The sequence below is a fragment of the Sarcophilus harrisii genome, chromosome 2 (assembly GCF_902635505.1).
Source record: "Sarcophilus harrisii chromosome 2, mSarHar1.11, whole genome shotgun sequence".
Taxonomy (NCBI): Eukaryota; Metazoa; Chordata; class Mammalia; order Dasyuromorphia; family Dasyuridae; genus Sarcophilus; species Sarcophilus harrisii.
Window position 1 is genome coordinate 513,340,099 of NC_045427.1, and position 17,201 is coordinate 513,357,299.

Genomic DNA, 17,201 nt, shown 5'->3' on the forward strand with positions numbered 1-17,201 from the left:
TTCAATTTTTTTTTTTTTTTTTTAGTTCCCTGAAACTATTTTTTTTTTTTTGACAATAGAAAATGGATAAACTACAAATTTTCCCTATAGGCCCTTTTCTTTTACACTATACTCTTCCTGGACTGGATCAATACTAAAGATACATTTGAAGGCTGAATTATATATTGTAGACCAAAGAAGTTATTTAAATATTGACTTGAGACCAAAATGATCTATAAAGAAAAAAATCACCAACCACTTGGATTATGTCAAAACACAAAACTCCAAAGACTGATTCAACGTTTTACCTCAAGTTTTTCTGTATAAAAGTCTCTTGTGGTATAATTCAGTGTAGCTCGATTTGTATTTTCTCCACAGATTCTTTTACTATCATTTCCTTCTTCATTGACACCCACAGATTTTTTCCCCTTTCCTTCTAATAGATAGCGGAATTGCTTCTTCCTAAAGGAAAAAAAAATAGAGATGTTGACACACTGAATTAAAACCTGTAATGTTTTTTGCTCTGTTTCAATAAGTGCTATTTGCTTTCTTTGAACATTTGTGCTTTATGAAATTGAGTTTGTTACATTCTGTAGGTTTAAAACAGATATAAAGTACTCTGATCTTTGTTTGGTTAATTGAATTCTTTTATTTGAAAAATGCAAATCATCACCATGAAGACAGTTTATTAATTGGACAAATAAAATTATTCTAAAATGAAAATGGCCTATTGTGAAAAAAACTACAATATAACGTATCAGATTGCCTAAATTAAAAAAATCCTTAGTAACTTTCAAAGAGCTATTGTAAAGTCAGCAAATATCAACTAAAACATTTGTTAATACTTTATCATGAACAAAAAGTCACTTCCCCTTTTGACAACCAAAGTCAGACAGTGCTCAATCCACCATTATGATGAGCTACATGTCATTTCATAACATCACAGTCTCTGGCATAAAGAAAGCAAAATCATCCAACATATAAAAGTAGAATGGAGCTCAAGTGGAAAAAAAGAACTGAAGGGAGGATGGCAGGAAAGCACCCACATTCAGAAGTAGAGAACACTAATTCAAACTATGAATTTGCTCTTTAATACCTATGTGACCTGAGGCAAGTTATGGCTTTTGACTTCAGTTTCCTCATCTGTAAAACCACGGACTGGGCAGCAAATGAAGTCTTATGGTCCCTGAAGTTCCTTCCAATCCAAACATGGATTTACAACTCAACCACCAATGACCTGGGGCCAGTGTAAGGACTTCAGCCAGAACAGTGACCTGTCTGAATCACAGGGTCCTTCTGTAGAGGGCTGGAACTCTGAAAAGGTGTACTTGAATCTAAGACAGCAGAGCATTTAAGGCTAAGTATCTATTCGATGTGAGATAATGGTTTTATATACATATATTTAGCTGATATGGTGATGTGATGGTTCTCCTCACGATTGGCATCTGCTGAATGTGTTGTGGTGAGGTGATGGGGGCAAGGACTAGAGGGCTAAGGGAGAGGGTCAGAGTCTCTCTGCTGCAGCACACTGAGGAGAGAAGACTTCAAGCTTCAGATTCCAGGGTCTAGGATTCATCTTTGATGAGTCCTGTGGCAGCTTGCCTGCCTCCTTCATTTCTCCTTCTAAAGACCAAGGACTTTAACTGATCCTGTCTTTGACTGATCCTGAGGCCCTCCAGAGAGCTAGCCCGGGCACTGCAACCTTCCTCTTGGAGGCAGCATGCATCCTAGAAGGAGCCAGCATTTCAAAAAAGAACAGGATCCTGACTTTGACACAGCCAGCAACAGGGTCCTGCCCAAGTCACTTTCTCTCTCAAGTGCTAATTTGCATTGAAAATGAAAGTTTCATTTGGGATTTGGATAGTACATAGGCTTCTTGACAGCAGGAACAGTTTCATTTCTGTCTTTGTATCCCCAGTGCCTAGTATATTTCTGGTTCATAGTAGGCACTTAATCAAGTGACTTAAGACGATGATAAAATCAGAGGTCAGGTTCAAAAAGAAAAAGATGGGAGACATTATTCTTTTATAATAATATCTCAGAGTTATTATGAGGAAACTACTTTACAAATCTTAAAGTATAATACAATTATTCAACAAATATTTATTAATACCTACTACATGCAAAGACACCGCATTGGGTACTGGCTACATAAAGATAAAACAAAACAAAACAAAAGTCCTTACCCTCAATGAATTCATGTTCTCTTGCCCCTAAAAGTCCTTGTCAGAAGTATGAGTCAGGCATCTACATTGGTTCCCACCTGACATGACTATCTATCTATTGGGCATGAAATATTATAAACATTTTAGATAGGCAATCACAGCAAATGGGAACTATTGTCCCTAAATAGAAAAATTCTACAGTAGAGGAAACCATTTTTTCAGGGTAAGATTCTGGAAAGGTTGAAACAAAGGTATAAGTCCTAGTCTTTGAGGATGTTGCTATGCTACCATATAAGCATCTTTATCAACCCAAGTCAAAGATGAAAGACAAAATTGAGGTGTGAATGTTTTTTAAGACTGCTCCAGGTTGACAGTCTGCTATTAAAAAAAAATTGATAGTCACCTGACTTCTCCCAGAAGTGAAAGCAGTCGATACTGTGGCAATTCAGAAGATGCTACATGTGCTAGAATTCCAAAAAGCCTTTCAGCCATTATCATGTCATTCTGTGTCACCTGTGGAAAAAGGACAAAAAAAAAGTCAAAAATAGCATGTTGCCCATTTCAGACATTACTAACAGAATTCCAAAGGGAAAAAAATGATTGAGTTCTTTCCTTTAACTGAGGAGAACTCAATATCATACTCTCTGCAGGCTGCTGAGGAGAAGCATCTCCCTGTGGTCATACTCTCTATCATTCTCACCAATATCCTCTCCAGCATTTGGATTTGTAGTTTCCTGTTAGCAGAATCTAAGAAGCCTGGAAACTATTTTTAGAGTATCTGAAATCCTTAATAAGAAAAATTTTAAAATAAACAGCAGATTTTGGAAAGCATAAGAAGCTGGAGGGGAATTTCCAAGCAAATATTAAAACTAATTAATTTTAATGATGTGTCAAAAAGTCAATCAAGAAATTACTCATACCTTTCTCCACAAAGTATTTCTTTGATCACTTCCCAGGAAAAAAATACTCACTGGCTTTAGGGAAGAAATCTCTCTTCCTCTTTGTAGTTATTATATAGAAATATAGGAAATATGGGGAAATATAGGAAAATACAAATACACATTAGTCCAGATTGTACTTTCAGCTGTGTAACCTAGAGCTGAAGGTACAACCTAGATTAATGTATATGTATTTTCCTTCATATAAAACATTATTATATGTCATTCAAATACTTTACTAAATTTTTTCATTTCTAAACATTTACAAAAAAATTGACATTGATTTAAATACTATATAAAAGTACCTCTCTATTAATCAATAAATCAACATGTGTTTATTAATAAATCATAATAAATATTTTTTGATTAAATACCTACTACAAGGTAGACACTAAGGATACAAAGACTAAAAAGGAAAATAATTCCTGTCTTAAAGTTTTTTATATTCTAACAAATGAAAACCATATATAAAGATGTAAATGATGTTAATAAAATAAAAATAAAAGGTAGTTTGGAGAGGAAGGCACAAGAGGCTGGGGGAAGAGAAAAGACCAAAAAAAGGCTTCACTAAGAAGATGGTACTTGAACCAAGTCTTGAAAGAAACCATGGAATCCATGTTAAGTGGAGCCAAAGAAAGAATGCCCTATAGGCAAAGGGGAACCATCCAGGGCAAAGGTACAGAGATAGAAGATGAAATCCCATATGTGCACAAAACAAGTAGAACAGTGTATTAGATCCCAAAGTGAAAGGAGAAGAATCAAGTTTAAGATTACCAGAATGGAAGGAAGGGGTCAGGTTGTGAAGAGCATCAGGTGTCAAAGAAGGGAGTCTATATTTCATATCTGAAACAATAGGAATCTCTGAAGTTCAGTAAGAAATGGAATGACACGATCAGATCTGCACATCAGGAAACTGTTGGAGACAGTTGGAGAATAGACTGGAATAAAGAGGTTTCAGGCAGGGAGATCAAATAGATAACCATTGTAGTAGCCCAGGTGAGAAGTGAGGAGATACTGAACTCAGCTGGTAGCTGATTAAGTGATTAGAAGGGGACATATCTAAGATATTCAATTCACAAACATCTATTTCATATTAATGGTTGCCTACTATCTTACCACCCTCCTCACCTTCTACCTTATCCAGGGGTAGCATCTTACCTCCCCAATAATCCTTCATTTCAGACAGCAACTAGTTAAGGTGTCTTTGGCTAACAGGATTAGTACAGAAAACTACTTTTTTTCCCATTTACTCTTCATTTAATTCATCCTTAGTCCATTTTATATTTAGACATAAATATTCTTTAATTCCTCTTCCCCTTCCTATTTTCTCTTTTCTGCTCTTGCTCAGTCTTTCCCATAACACCCCTCACCTTAAAATTCCATATATGAAAAATACTCCAATCATAGCTTTTTGAATAGAATAATATAAAAATAAAGAAAAAACACAAGATTTGAAGTGAAATTAAGCATATAAAGAACTAGAGTTAACTATTTTCAAAGTCCTTTATCATACCTAAAAATCTTTAAAATCACTGTCTATATCCTACTTCCTTTAACACTACATTAGCAACCAAGAAAACACTAAAAATTATTTCTTATTCAATGTTACTATCTTCAATTTTCTTTCATTGTTAGTCTTATAATATACTTTTAACATATTTTCAATTGTAAAGATAATAGCATTTCAATGCATTACTGGTTAAATGGTCCACTAAAGTCTTACTCTTACTCATTACTGTGGTGTAGAAATACAGTGATATTTTGGATTACAGTTCTTTGTAGATATATCATATCTTCATAGACTGTTATTCAATCGACAAACATTTATTTAGTGCCTGCATGCTAAGAGTATAAAGATAAAAACTAAAATAGATCTAATATTTCAGGTATTTAATTTAATGGGAGAAATATCACATACATGACATATATAATAAGTATATGCTAAATTACTACAGGATAATTTTGGAGGAAGAAGCTAATTAATAAGACTTCATTAATTAGGCTTCAGGTAAAAGGTGATTTTAAGCTGAGTTTTATAGAAAACAAGGAATTTTAAAAGCATAGGTAAAGAGGAACTAAATTCCATGACTAAATTTTGTAGGCAATCAGAATAAAAGCAATGTGTTGTATACAATAGCAAAGAGACTAATATGGTTAGACCGCAGAGGATAGGAAGAGCAGTAATACATAACAGTGTTAGGAATGAACCCTGGAACTAGATTGTGAAGAATTATAAAAGACAAGAGTTGTTGATATTAGAGCCTAAAGATAATAGGGAACCAGCAGAGTTTACTGGATAGAGTGACATTTTTAGATCTGAGCTTTAGGAAAATCACTTTGGCAGCTGTGAGAAGGCTATATTGGAGTGAACCAGGGGGACCAATTAGGAAGCTACTGTAATAGTCTAGACAAAAGGTGATGAAGGTCTGAATTAGGGTGGCTGTTGTGTGACTGGAGATATTGTGAAGATAGAGACAGTAAGACTGGCAACTAATTGAAAATGTGGGGTGAGAAAGGATAAGCAATTGAGGGTAACCTCAAGGTTATGAAATTGTATATTGGCAAAGACAATGACGCTTTTCTCAGAGAGAGAAGTCTGTAAGCAGGAAGGGTTATGAGGGGGAAGATGATGAAGTATACTTTGGACATGTTGAGTTTGAGATGCATATGAGATATACAGCTTGAAATGTCCAATAGGTAGATATGTAAGAATGGGATTTAGGAAAGAGACTAGAACTGGATATATAAAACTGGGAGTCATCTGACATGGTGCTTGGCAAACTATAAGTGCTAAATAAATATTCAATAAGTTGAACAAACAAAAGCTGATGAAATGGTAACATATTATACAAGGATTCCATAGTTCTCCAAATATATTTTTCTTAAAATAGTTTGTTTTTACTTTTTATAATCTATAACTGTATTATATTTACATATAATTTAGTTAAATTATATTTGGGTGTAAATATCTAGTATCCTGTGTCCCAATTTTGATTAGCCTAGAATGTTGGTTTCGTGTAGAGAAGGTAAATTTGGAAAATTCACTTTATCACAACAAAATTTCCTCTAGAATGGGCTAGCTTTGATAATCCTAGAAGTCTCTATTGAGGTTGGTTAGTCTGAAGGCTCTTCTCAGGACTCTTAAGTTGTCTTGGAGGTCTAAATTAAACTAGACTCTTCCCCTTGAAAAGCAGCCTAAACAATCAAATATACTCAAGGGACCCAAGACTTACTTTACCTTCCTAAAGACCATGGCTCTATACCATAGTGCTTGCATGCTAGGGGCACAAAGATAAAAACTGAAATATATAAGTATATACAAAATAAGTACAAGAAAATTTTGGAGAAAGAAGCTAATGAGACTAGAAAAAGTTTTGGGTAAAAGGTAGATTTTAAGCTGGGTTTTACAGAAAACAAGGAATTTTAAAAGGCAAAGATAAAAAGGGATTAAATTTCATGAGTGGAGACAGAGCATTGTATGTGAGTAATAGCAAAGAGACCAATATGGCTGGACTGCAGATTGTAGGAAGAGTAGCAATATATAACAGTGTTAGGAAAGTACACTGGAACTAAGTTGTGAAAGATTTTAAAAGACAAGAATTGCTGATATTAGATATCCTAAAGATAAGCTAGTAGAGTTTACTGGATAGAGTGACATTTTCAGATCTAAACTTTACAAGATATCCAATAGCTTCCCTAGCTTGATGAAATCAACAAATCTCAGTCTTCGGAAAATACACTACATTTTGAAAGAGCCAAGTTAAAGGTTACAAAGTGTAAATGTAAATCATATTAAATTTAAACATCTTAAAATCGTCAAACTTTCATGCATCATTTTTGTACTTGTGGTCTTCCTACTGATCTAATATGAATTGTGTAATACTGAACTAATCAATATTCAACTACATAAAAGCACAAGAAATTTTTTTTGACAGATTTAACATACCTACTTCCAAAAACAATTAGTGGCAAGTATGTTCATTTTCAGTGAAGATGGGAATTTGTTCATTTTGCCACTAACAACAACAAAAAAGTTTCAGCAAGTTTGCCCTAGTTCCCCAGATTTAGTTCTATTTCAACCATCTGCTATTCTGGGGAATAATTATATTTAGTACTGGCAGCACCCCTTCTTTACTTTTATTCTAGAGCAATATTTAAAGAGTATGGAAACCCCTGCTAATAACTGGGAATCAATGTGAGACAAGACTAACTGGCAACATTTGAAACCACTGCTCTTCAAGAGCTTTGAAATGGAAGGGTGGGATAGTAACTAAGTATTAGATAGAGAGTGAAAAGGCTGTGTTTTAATGCTGCTTTGGACATTTACTAACCCATTTACCTTAGGTAATGTGTAATGTTGCTATCTTACTATCGGAAAAATAAGTGACATCAATGTTCTTTAGTATTCACTTTGAGCCAATGCTATTTGAAAGCTGGCTTAATACTCAAACTTTCTGAGTGATGTGATTTTTATTTTAAATTATAAAATGAAATAAACATTCTATGAAACGCCTTGCTATTTTTAATATGACTTCCTCTTAGTGAGAAATTATATATATGCTATTTACAAAGAATATAGTTACCTCAGTTCCATTTATTTTCTGCATGCTAAAATGGCTCAGTCTAAATAGCACATAGTATTTCCAGAGCGTAAAATTGACAACTGGATTTCCCTGAGGGTCGATTGTCAACTGGTCAATGCGACGAAGCTGTGCCAGTGCATTAAATTGCTGCAGCATAACAAGATTTGTCTCCTTGAACTTAAGGTGCTATAAAACAAAAATGTAAATGTAAATCATATTAAATTTAAACATCTTAAAATCATCAAACTTTCATGGATCATTTTTGTACTTGTGGTCTTCCTATTGATCTAATACTGAATTGTATAATACTGAGCTAATCAGTCTTCAACTATATGAAAGCACAAGAAAATTTTTTGACAAATTTAATATATCTACTTCCAAAAAAATAGGAAACATTTATTTCCTATCTGCAAAACAAGCCCATTTAGAAATAACAATTTAAATATGGACTAACCTAGATTAGCTTTATGATCCCCTTCCAACTCTATGATTTTGTGATCTAAAAAACTTCATATAAACTCCAAGAATGCTGAATCTTGGTTGGCTTTGCATTAATCTAAATCTTTAAATAAAAGACATAATGAAGTTTTTGAACATCTTTATGCAGAACTTTTTACTGGTCCTATAAGGTAAAAGCAGGCTATTGACTTTTTAAAAGTTAACTATAAGACACAAAGGATTTCTGGTTCTCCCAGAAAAAGTTCACAGAACTGGAATGACTATGCAAATGTTCCATCTGTTAGTTAAGCATTCCATTCACTAGAATACAGTTTTCATTTCTAGCTTTTTTAAAGTATGATGATAAAAAGTACTGATTTAAGGAAACATGAAAGGGACAGATACAGGAAATCAACTGAGTTATAGAAAGAAAATACCATTATACTAATATATATTTTAAAAAAGCAAAACTAAACCTACATGTTTTAAATGTTGCCATAGTATGTAAATGCATGACAATTAATAAGAAAGACAGTATGTCATGATCATATAAGATATAATAATTAAACATACAAAATCTACTCTTTGAGTAGGTCCTAGCAAATATTTTATAAGGGAAAGTAAATAATTTGAAATAGTTATTTTAGTTCTCATTTCCATTTTACAAAGGGACTAAGTGCTATACAATGGCTGAATTCCCAATAGTAGAAGAAACCATAAAACCATTTTCAATTCTGGCTTTAGAAAGTCTTATTATTAGTATAATGAATTTGCAAGATGGAAAAGGGGGGGAGGGGGGAGATATGATTAAAACTAAGCTCTGAACCAAACTACTTGAGTTACAACTAAGCGCCATCCAAACATATTGTTAATAAAGGTTTACCAAAGAATTAGGAAATTTAATCTTCAATTTGGGAAGTACTTGGACTATTTCATCAAATTCTATGAAAGTGAAGGAGACTGTAGTGACCAATCCTGCTGTCTGAACACTCCAGTTCCGATCCAGTGATTCTAGAGCTCCAGAGCCATACAAGAAAAGCGTATCTCCGTCCACTTCTACAAGATGATTTTCTATGACAGCAAGACCCTGTAAAGCAGTGCTTAGCACAGGGTCAAGAGATCTGGCAAAAGACAAATACAATTTTAAATGTAAGTTTTTTCATGGCAAAGTAAATAATAGGATAAGAAGACTTAATCATAATTTCTCTGTAATTTTAAAAGGTTTTTTTTTTTAATTTCAGTAAGGGGAAATTAAACAAAATGCACTGTTGACTAACTTTCATTACTATGTGTGAAAGATAAATAATCCTCTAAATGTATTTTCAATTCAAAGAAACACAGTGTTACAAAAAATCCTTCTTCCAAATCCAAAGTTATTCTTTACATCAAATTAAAATAATTTACACTCCACTCAGTTTATTTTTAAAGGCCACTAACTATTCAATGCCAAGTATATAGAAAGGTATGAGAGAAAGAAATGGCAAACTACTCCAGTATCTTTGCCAAGAAAACCCCATGCGGGGTGGTCATGAGATTCAGACATGACTGAACAACAACATAAACATATCATCCTTTAAATATTGTTGAAAGTTATACTTTCAAAATATAAGCCATATGTTATATATAAGGCTACAAAGGGATTTTGGCCAAGATGAATGTGAGAGAAGACTTTAAGATACATTTTTATCTCTGAATGAAACATACTACAAGAAATGAACCAAATAAAATAAATTAGAAACTACAAAAAGGAGGAACTATTTCTTCTTGCAGGGGAATGCCTATATAATTAATAAATAAGCAAGCAAACAAATCAATAAGGAGAGATATGTCTTATAAGACCACTGTCCCCAGCAGGGAATCATGCTCCTTGCCTACCTTGCTGAGCATAGAAGTAGGGGCATCTACCATTTCTCCTTTTGAGTCTCCTTTTGGCAGTACTTAGTCAGATATTTGTATTCCTCTCTGTCTCATTCAAAGGGCAAAAGAGATGTATGCTGAGTACAAGCAGGTTATAAGATATGATAAATAAGAAATGATAGAAAAGATATGGTAAAAAGTCTATCATCAATTAAATATATAATCTAAAAAAAAAGATAAGTGGGTTCTACTTGAAGCCTGAAGCCAGATTGACCCCTCACAACTGCTGGAGTCAGAGTAGGAAAGATCTTGATAAGTGACAGTCCAGGAAAACAAATGGGAAAAGCTTCAAAAGCCCATCATGAAAGTCCCATCAGGAGGTCCAAGACACAAAATAATATTAGATAGCTGAACTGCAGGATCAAGGAGATAAAATAGAAGTACCCCAGAATTTCTCCTAATGTTAGCATAATTAACAATATTCAAGTGGAATTTGTCTGGATTATAACAAGGAAAAAAGTTACTACCCACACGTTATTGTATAAGGATAAAGAGGCAAAGACAAGATCCAGATTAGCACCAATTATGGCCCATAAGAGAGAGGCAAAAGCCAGGGATAGAGCAGAGCGACAGCTGGCTCCATCTCAAAGCAGAGTTGAGTGTCCTAGGTCAACACTGCAGAATAAGAAAAAAAGAGGGCCAAGAACAAGCCATCCCATCCACAACTGTGGCAAGGCAACAGCAGGAACCAACCAGGCTACAGAATGCACAGGAGTAAAAGGATCTTGCCTACCTCATCTAAGAGTATGAGAGGAGTAAAGCCTAGTCCTGCCACAAAATCCCAATCTAAAAACTAAGGCTGGAGATACAAGTCAACAAAAAAAAATTTATTAAAAACTACTGACTGGAAAATAGATCAAAGAGAGATATAGGATTCCCTGCAAACCCTGACTTATCAAAAAAACCTATGTAACCATATTTTAAAAACCATCTAAGTATTAGATCTCTCAGAACCAGAGGAAAAAGGGAAAACAAAAAGAATACCTACTGAATAATACTGTTACCTACTGAAAAGCACTCAGCAATGTTGTTCAAAATGTAGAGCTTCCAGGTCAAGAAAGTTCAAGTACAAAGGATCCTCATTGAGGAGTCATGCATAAATATGTTGCAATTACCATAAGAGAGGACATTTGGACTATAATATTCTTATGATCAAAAGAAAAAAAGGCTTATAATAAAGAATTCTATAAAACTGCTTATAATTCTGCATTTCATTTTTAGTTAAGTTAGTTAAGTCTGCATTTTAATGCAATAGAAAGCTTTAAAGTATTCCTATTGAAAAGAAAAGGGCTAAAAGATCACAGCTGGATCTGTATCACACCAAAGAGATTTTTTGAGGCAGGTGGCAAGCCTATTTGTACAAAAATATTTATATAAGCTCCTACTGAGGTAGCTAAGAATTAGATTTTGAGGGGAAACCCATCAAATGGAGAATAGCAAAACATGTTGTGAATAATGAAATATTATTATGCATTAAGAAATGACAAACTGTGATTTCAGAAAACTTGGAAACACATGAATTAATAGAAAGTGAAGTGAAAAGAACCAGGAGAACATTGCATACAACAAAAATATTGTAAGATGGAGAACTATGAATGACTTAGCTATTCTCAGCATACAATGATCTAAGGCAATCTCAAAGGATTCATGATAAAAAAATAATATCTGCTTCCAGAGAAATAATTGATGTTACCTGAAATAAAGACTGAAGCATATTATTTTTCTTTCTTTCTTTTTAGTCTTCTTGCACAAAATGACTAATAGAAATGTTTTACACAATAACACATGATTGCCTATTGTATCAAGAAGGGAGGAAAAAAGAAAGGAAGGGATAGAATTTGGAGATCAAAACTTTAAAAAAATTTAAATTATGTTTGTATATAATTGGGGGAAAATATTATTTTTTAAAAATGTAGTATAAAGGAAAAATAAATGGATTTGAACAGAAAAGGCCAGGGGTAGGTAGAATCTTTGAAATACACACACAGGTGATAGGAACAGTCTAGGAAGCAAAGAACTAGAAACAAAATAGATGCCCATACATTGGGGAATGGTTGACTGAATTATGGTAAATTACATAAAATGGAATACTATTGCACACAATAGTACAATAGCATAAAAAATAAAAGAACCCCCCAAATTCAGACAAATCTGAGAAAACTTTTATGAACTGATAAAGTAAGGAAAATCAAGAAAACAATTTATACAATGACTATAATAATGTGAAGCAAAATAACTTAGACTTAAGAACTCTGGATGATTTAATGATAAACCATATCTTCAGATGATTAATGATGAAAAATAGTCCCACCTCTGGGTGGAAAGGTGATTGACTAAAAGCACAGTATGAGTCATACTATGCATCTTGATTCAAAGTCAATGTATGAATTTATTTGGCTTAATAATACTTTTGTATTACAAGGAAAGGTTTCTTTGGCAGGGAGCAGGGTAGGAAGAGCAAAACAATAGTGTCAGAGGAAGTTTGTGGTAGTGATGCAAAAAAGGGAATAAAAGTATGTAAATAAAAAAAATACAAAGAAGATAGAAGTTCAGATGAGGGCACAAGTAAGTAGATCAATTTTGTTACCATTATGGTAAATATAATATATACTTTTTGTAAAAAAAAATATATACATACATGTATGTACCTAAATTAAACCTTCCTTCATCATCAAACAGGAACCAGTTCATAGAATAAGGAAAGAGGTTTTATTAAGTTGGTACAAACATACATACATGCATGTGTGTATGTATATATGTGTGTATGTATGTATATGTATGTGTTTGTATATTTTAACCTTCATTTTGAAGAGGATCAATGGCAGCATGATATTGGGTCATGGTAAAATGTGTTTGGCTGTAGGTTGATCAGTTCACTATGAGTTCAGAAGGCTCTTCCACAGGTTGAGGCACAAGCAATCCATTAGAACATCTATACTGAATTTGCAAAGCTCATGCTTCCTTTGTGTTACTGCAATTCTGCTTTGTTCACTGATCTTTTCCACCTTCTTTGATATGGGGACATCTTACCAGGCACTTTTGTGCCAATATTTCCCATGTCTCATAATTGATCCTGAAGTTCTTCAGAGAAACCTTGAAGTGTTCTTGTACTGCTGCTTCTGACCACTGTGTAAATATCTCTTATATATATGTTCTCCATAAAACAGTTTTTTAGGTAAGCATGCATTTGACATTTGGGCTACATAGCAGGCCCATCATCAGTTGTTTTTTGCAGCAGAATTTGAAAGCTTGGCAGTTCATCTCAAAAGAAGACCTTAGTGTCCCTCTCCTTGTCATAAATAGTAATCTTTAGAATATTCCAAAGGCAATTCAACTGGAAGCAGTTCTGTTTTCTGACATAGTGTTGACTGACTGTCCAAGTTGTACAGGCATACAATGATGAAGTCAGAACAACAATTTTGTGGACCTTCAGTTTGGTATTCAGCCTAAGACCTTTTCTCTTCTGTACTTCTCTCAGTGACTCTCAGATAATGAGCTAGTTCTGGCCATGTGTGCATCAGTTTCATTCTCTATGTGGACATCCCTGTGTGTATATATATGTGGGTGTGTATGTATGCATAGGTAAATATATGCATACTGTATATATTTGTGTATGTATATGTATTATGCAGCTGTAAAGTATTTTATGTTTGTGCCACAGCCAAGTTTTTTTTTTTTTCTGTTTGAAGATTAAACACGTTAGAAATCTGGAAACTCTGTGTTATAAAAAGTTACACAAAAGTGGCTGCAACTAAAACTGTAACTTATGTTGAGAAAATCTAGTTTGTAAATGTGCTACATATCACAATTTCATATATAATCTTTTATAAACTGAAATATTGTATTTGTTGATGTTTGTCAAATATTTCATAATAAAAAAGTTTTAAAACATATCAGAGATAAGACACGAACCTAAATTCTCTGACTACAAAGCCTATGTTCTCTATACTTAGCAACCTATGATACTATTTTTATTAAATAAATAAGGCCATGATAATCAAATCAGAAATAAAGCAAAAAATAATATTGTTATAAAAATTAAATGTTAGCAAAGAGACTATGACAATATAGCCAAAAAATTATTATAATGAAGTTAAACTTATACTAGGGTTAAAACCTTTCCATATTAGCAATATGTATAATGATATAAATTAAAAAAAAACACAACAATGTCAACAAATGCAGAGAAGCTCTTAGACAAAATACAGCATTTATAAATTGGCTACAAAACACATAGTAAGTTCCTTCTTAAGTGTAATCAAAAGAATATATAAATAAGTGAATTTGCATTATTTGCATGAAGAAAGACTAGAAGTTTTTCTAATAAGTTGAAGGGAAACACAATAATCCTATTTAGATTCTTACTTGATCAGAGTACTAGAAATACTACTAAAACAAAAGTAAAAGTTACTAAACAATATCATGATCAAATTATATCATCAAACATACATCATCTGATAGTTAACTTTTAAAAGCCCAGAAAATCAAATGAACTAATTTGGACAATTCAGCAAAGCAGGAGAATATGAAATGATCCCGCAAAAATCATCAGCATTTCAATACTGTAGTGACAAAAATGTAGATGACATTATAAAGATATATTACTAAAAATAACCATAAACTGCATGAAATACATGGACATGCTCAATCTATAGAAATACTAACGAGAAAAAATGTATAGAAATAAAGGAAGACAAATAGTTATTTTTACTCTCAAGTATATCAATAAAATGATACAACTTTATGTTTACAGATTCATTGTTCCTTCATAAACAAGAAAATAATGAAAACAGCTTAGTAGTACCAGATCTCAAGTTATCTGCAATATCACTAAAATTTTTGGTACTGGTTAAAAATAGTCAAGCATCAGTACAATAAACTGGAAAGTAAGACTTAAAAGGAAACAAGTAGAATAGTCTCATGTTGAATAAACCAAAGAATGCAATCTCCTATTTGACAGGGATCGCTAAGAAATCTGTAAAACAGTTTGACTGATTAGATTAACATCTTACATAATATAGACCAACAAAAGTCAAATGGATAAGTGACTCAAATGAAAAGGTCACATCCTTTTTACAAAAGGGAAAAACAGAAGTTATTGTTAATAACTGTAGATGGAACAAAATTCATTATTAAAGAAATTATACAGGAAATCATTAAAGACAAAACAGATAATTGTGGTTATGTAAAATTTAAAAGCTTTTGCATGAGAAAATCAATACAAGTAGAACAGAGAAAAGCTGGGGGGTGAGGAAAACTCTACTAACACAAAGGCTGGTGATATAAAAGGTATCTTAGATATATCTTATATAATCCCCTAGAAGTAACTGACAAAAATCTAAGCTCAATTTCCTGGGGGAAATTTAATTAAAGGATATAAACAGTTTTGAAAAGAAGTGCAAACTGTAAATACATATACATATATATATATATATATATATATATATATGACCTTTGACCTAGTGATCCTCCTATTAATAGGAATAGACATCAAGTCATTGAGGCAAAAAACCCAACACCACCAACTTAATAACACATTTTTAAAGGACATCTGAAAAAATGTGATTAGAACTTTTTTTAAAGGAGTTCAGGCCCGAACTTTAATTACTGAAGACGAATAAAGGATTTCCTTATTATTAATTTTCAACTTCCAAATTTGGCACTTACTTCTAGGTTCATTTCTATCAGGCTTCATAAACCTAAAATTTATCTAACAACGTTATTATTATTTTCTATCTCAACTACACAAACTAAAGATCTTAAAATATATTTTCTGCCTACCAAAACTCTTCCTTTTCAAGGACCTGCTCAGGTTCCACTTTCTTTCTATAGCCTTCTCTGATATCCTTTTCCTTCTACAAATCTTTCCTGCTTCTTGGCTCCTGTGTTTATCATAATCTAACTTTCATTATAAATAGTTGTATATAGGTCATCTTCCTTCAAGGCAAAGGCTATTTTGGGCTTTTTGTTTGTTTTCTTCACTTTTGCATTATCAGTGCTCAGCACAGAGTCATATATATAGTAGAAAGAGATTTTAATAATAAATACATTAGAGTACTGAAATGGATTCATGATGCTTACATCTGTATAACTCATAATTTAAAATATGCATTACTGACAGAAACCAATGAGTTATATGTTAATCAGAAATGATTAATATATGTATATATTATTTATAGATACATACATATACATCTATGTGCATATATTATATAAAAATAAACAAAACAACATTAAGGGCAGGCTGATTTTAGACAGAAATAAAATGAAAATAAATTGAAGTACATTTATTTTGCTATAAATTGTAGAAAGTCCATGATCATTTCTGGAGAAAAACTTAAAAACAAGTTCTTCACCTGTAGTGAACTTGAAGAAGAATCATAGATTTTTGAGAGTTGTAGGGATCTTAGTATATATACATTTATACACGAATGGAATTTCTACTGAAACATTCTCAACAAATGATACTCTGGCCTCTGCTTGAAGACCTGTAGTGAATATCTGCTCCCTCTGTTAATAATCTATTCCATTTCTGGGCCCCTCTAGCTGATAAAAGATTCTTCCTGACATCATTTGAATTTGTGTCTTTGCAACTTTTACCTACTGTACTTAGTGTTCTGTCCCCTGGAATCAAACAGAAAACATGAAATTTCTATTGCATGTGACAGTCCTTCAACAATTTTTTCATGGCTACCTTAGCCTTCCAAATTTCCTTTTATGTATATTATTCATAGTTTATTTATTTATATTTTTAGTTAAAAGAATAACTTTTATTCTTTAATTTTCCTTCAACCAATTCATGTATGACACATAGGTTCTTCAACATCCCAATTGTCTTCCCCTGGACAATCATCATCTTATCAATGTCCTTCTTAAGCTATAGAGCACAGACTTGAACAAAGTTCTCTAATTAGGTTCTATCACCTAAGTTATTTCTAAAAGCTATACTTCTCTTAATAGAGACCAAAATCATATTAGCTTTTTTGACTGCCATAATTACATTTACAATCCACTAAAGAGCCTAGATTAGAGTTTCTTAACCTTTTTCTGTGTCACAAATCTCTTTCACGAAGAGCCTATGGACTCCTTTTCATAATAATGTTTTATATAATAATAAAACAAAATATGTAATATTACAAAGAAAATCTATATATTAAAATACACTGATTATCAAAACATTT

The 17,201-nt window shown here is 32.7% G+C and overlaps 1 protein-coding gene across 8 annotated transcripts in view; it reads right to left on the reverse strand.

The window, feature by feature from the left end:
- Nucleotides 1-17,201, reverse strand: part of LRRC49 (leucine rich repeat containing 49) — a 185,121-nt gene that overhangs the window by 10,086 nt on the left and 157,834 nt on the right. For all 8 annotated transcript variants that reach the window (XM_031955289.1, XM_031955291.1, XM_031955290.1 and 5 more), the window contains 4 exons: nt 8,987-9,224; nt 7,666-7,851; nt 2,548-2,657; nt 288-441 (listed from right to left, as the gene is read on the reverse strand). In XM_031955289.1, coding sequence (XP_031811149.1) covers nt 288-441; nt 2,548-2,657; nt 7,666-7,851; nt 8,987-9,224 — 688 coding nt within the window. The remainder of the gene's footprint in view (nt 1-287; nt 442-2,547; nt 2,658-7,665; nt 7,852-8,986; nt 9,225-17,201) is intronic.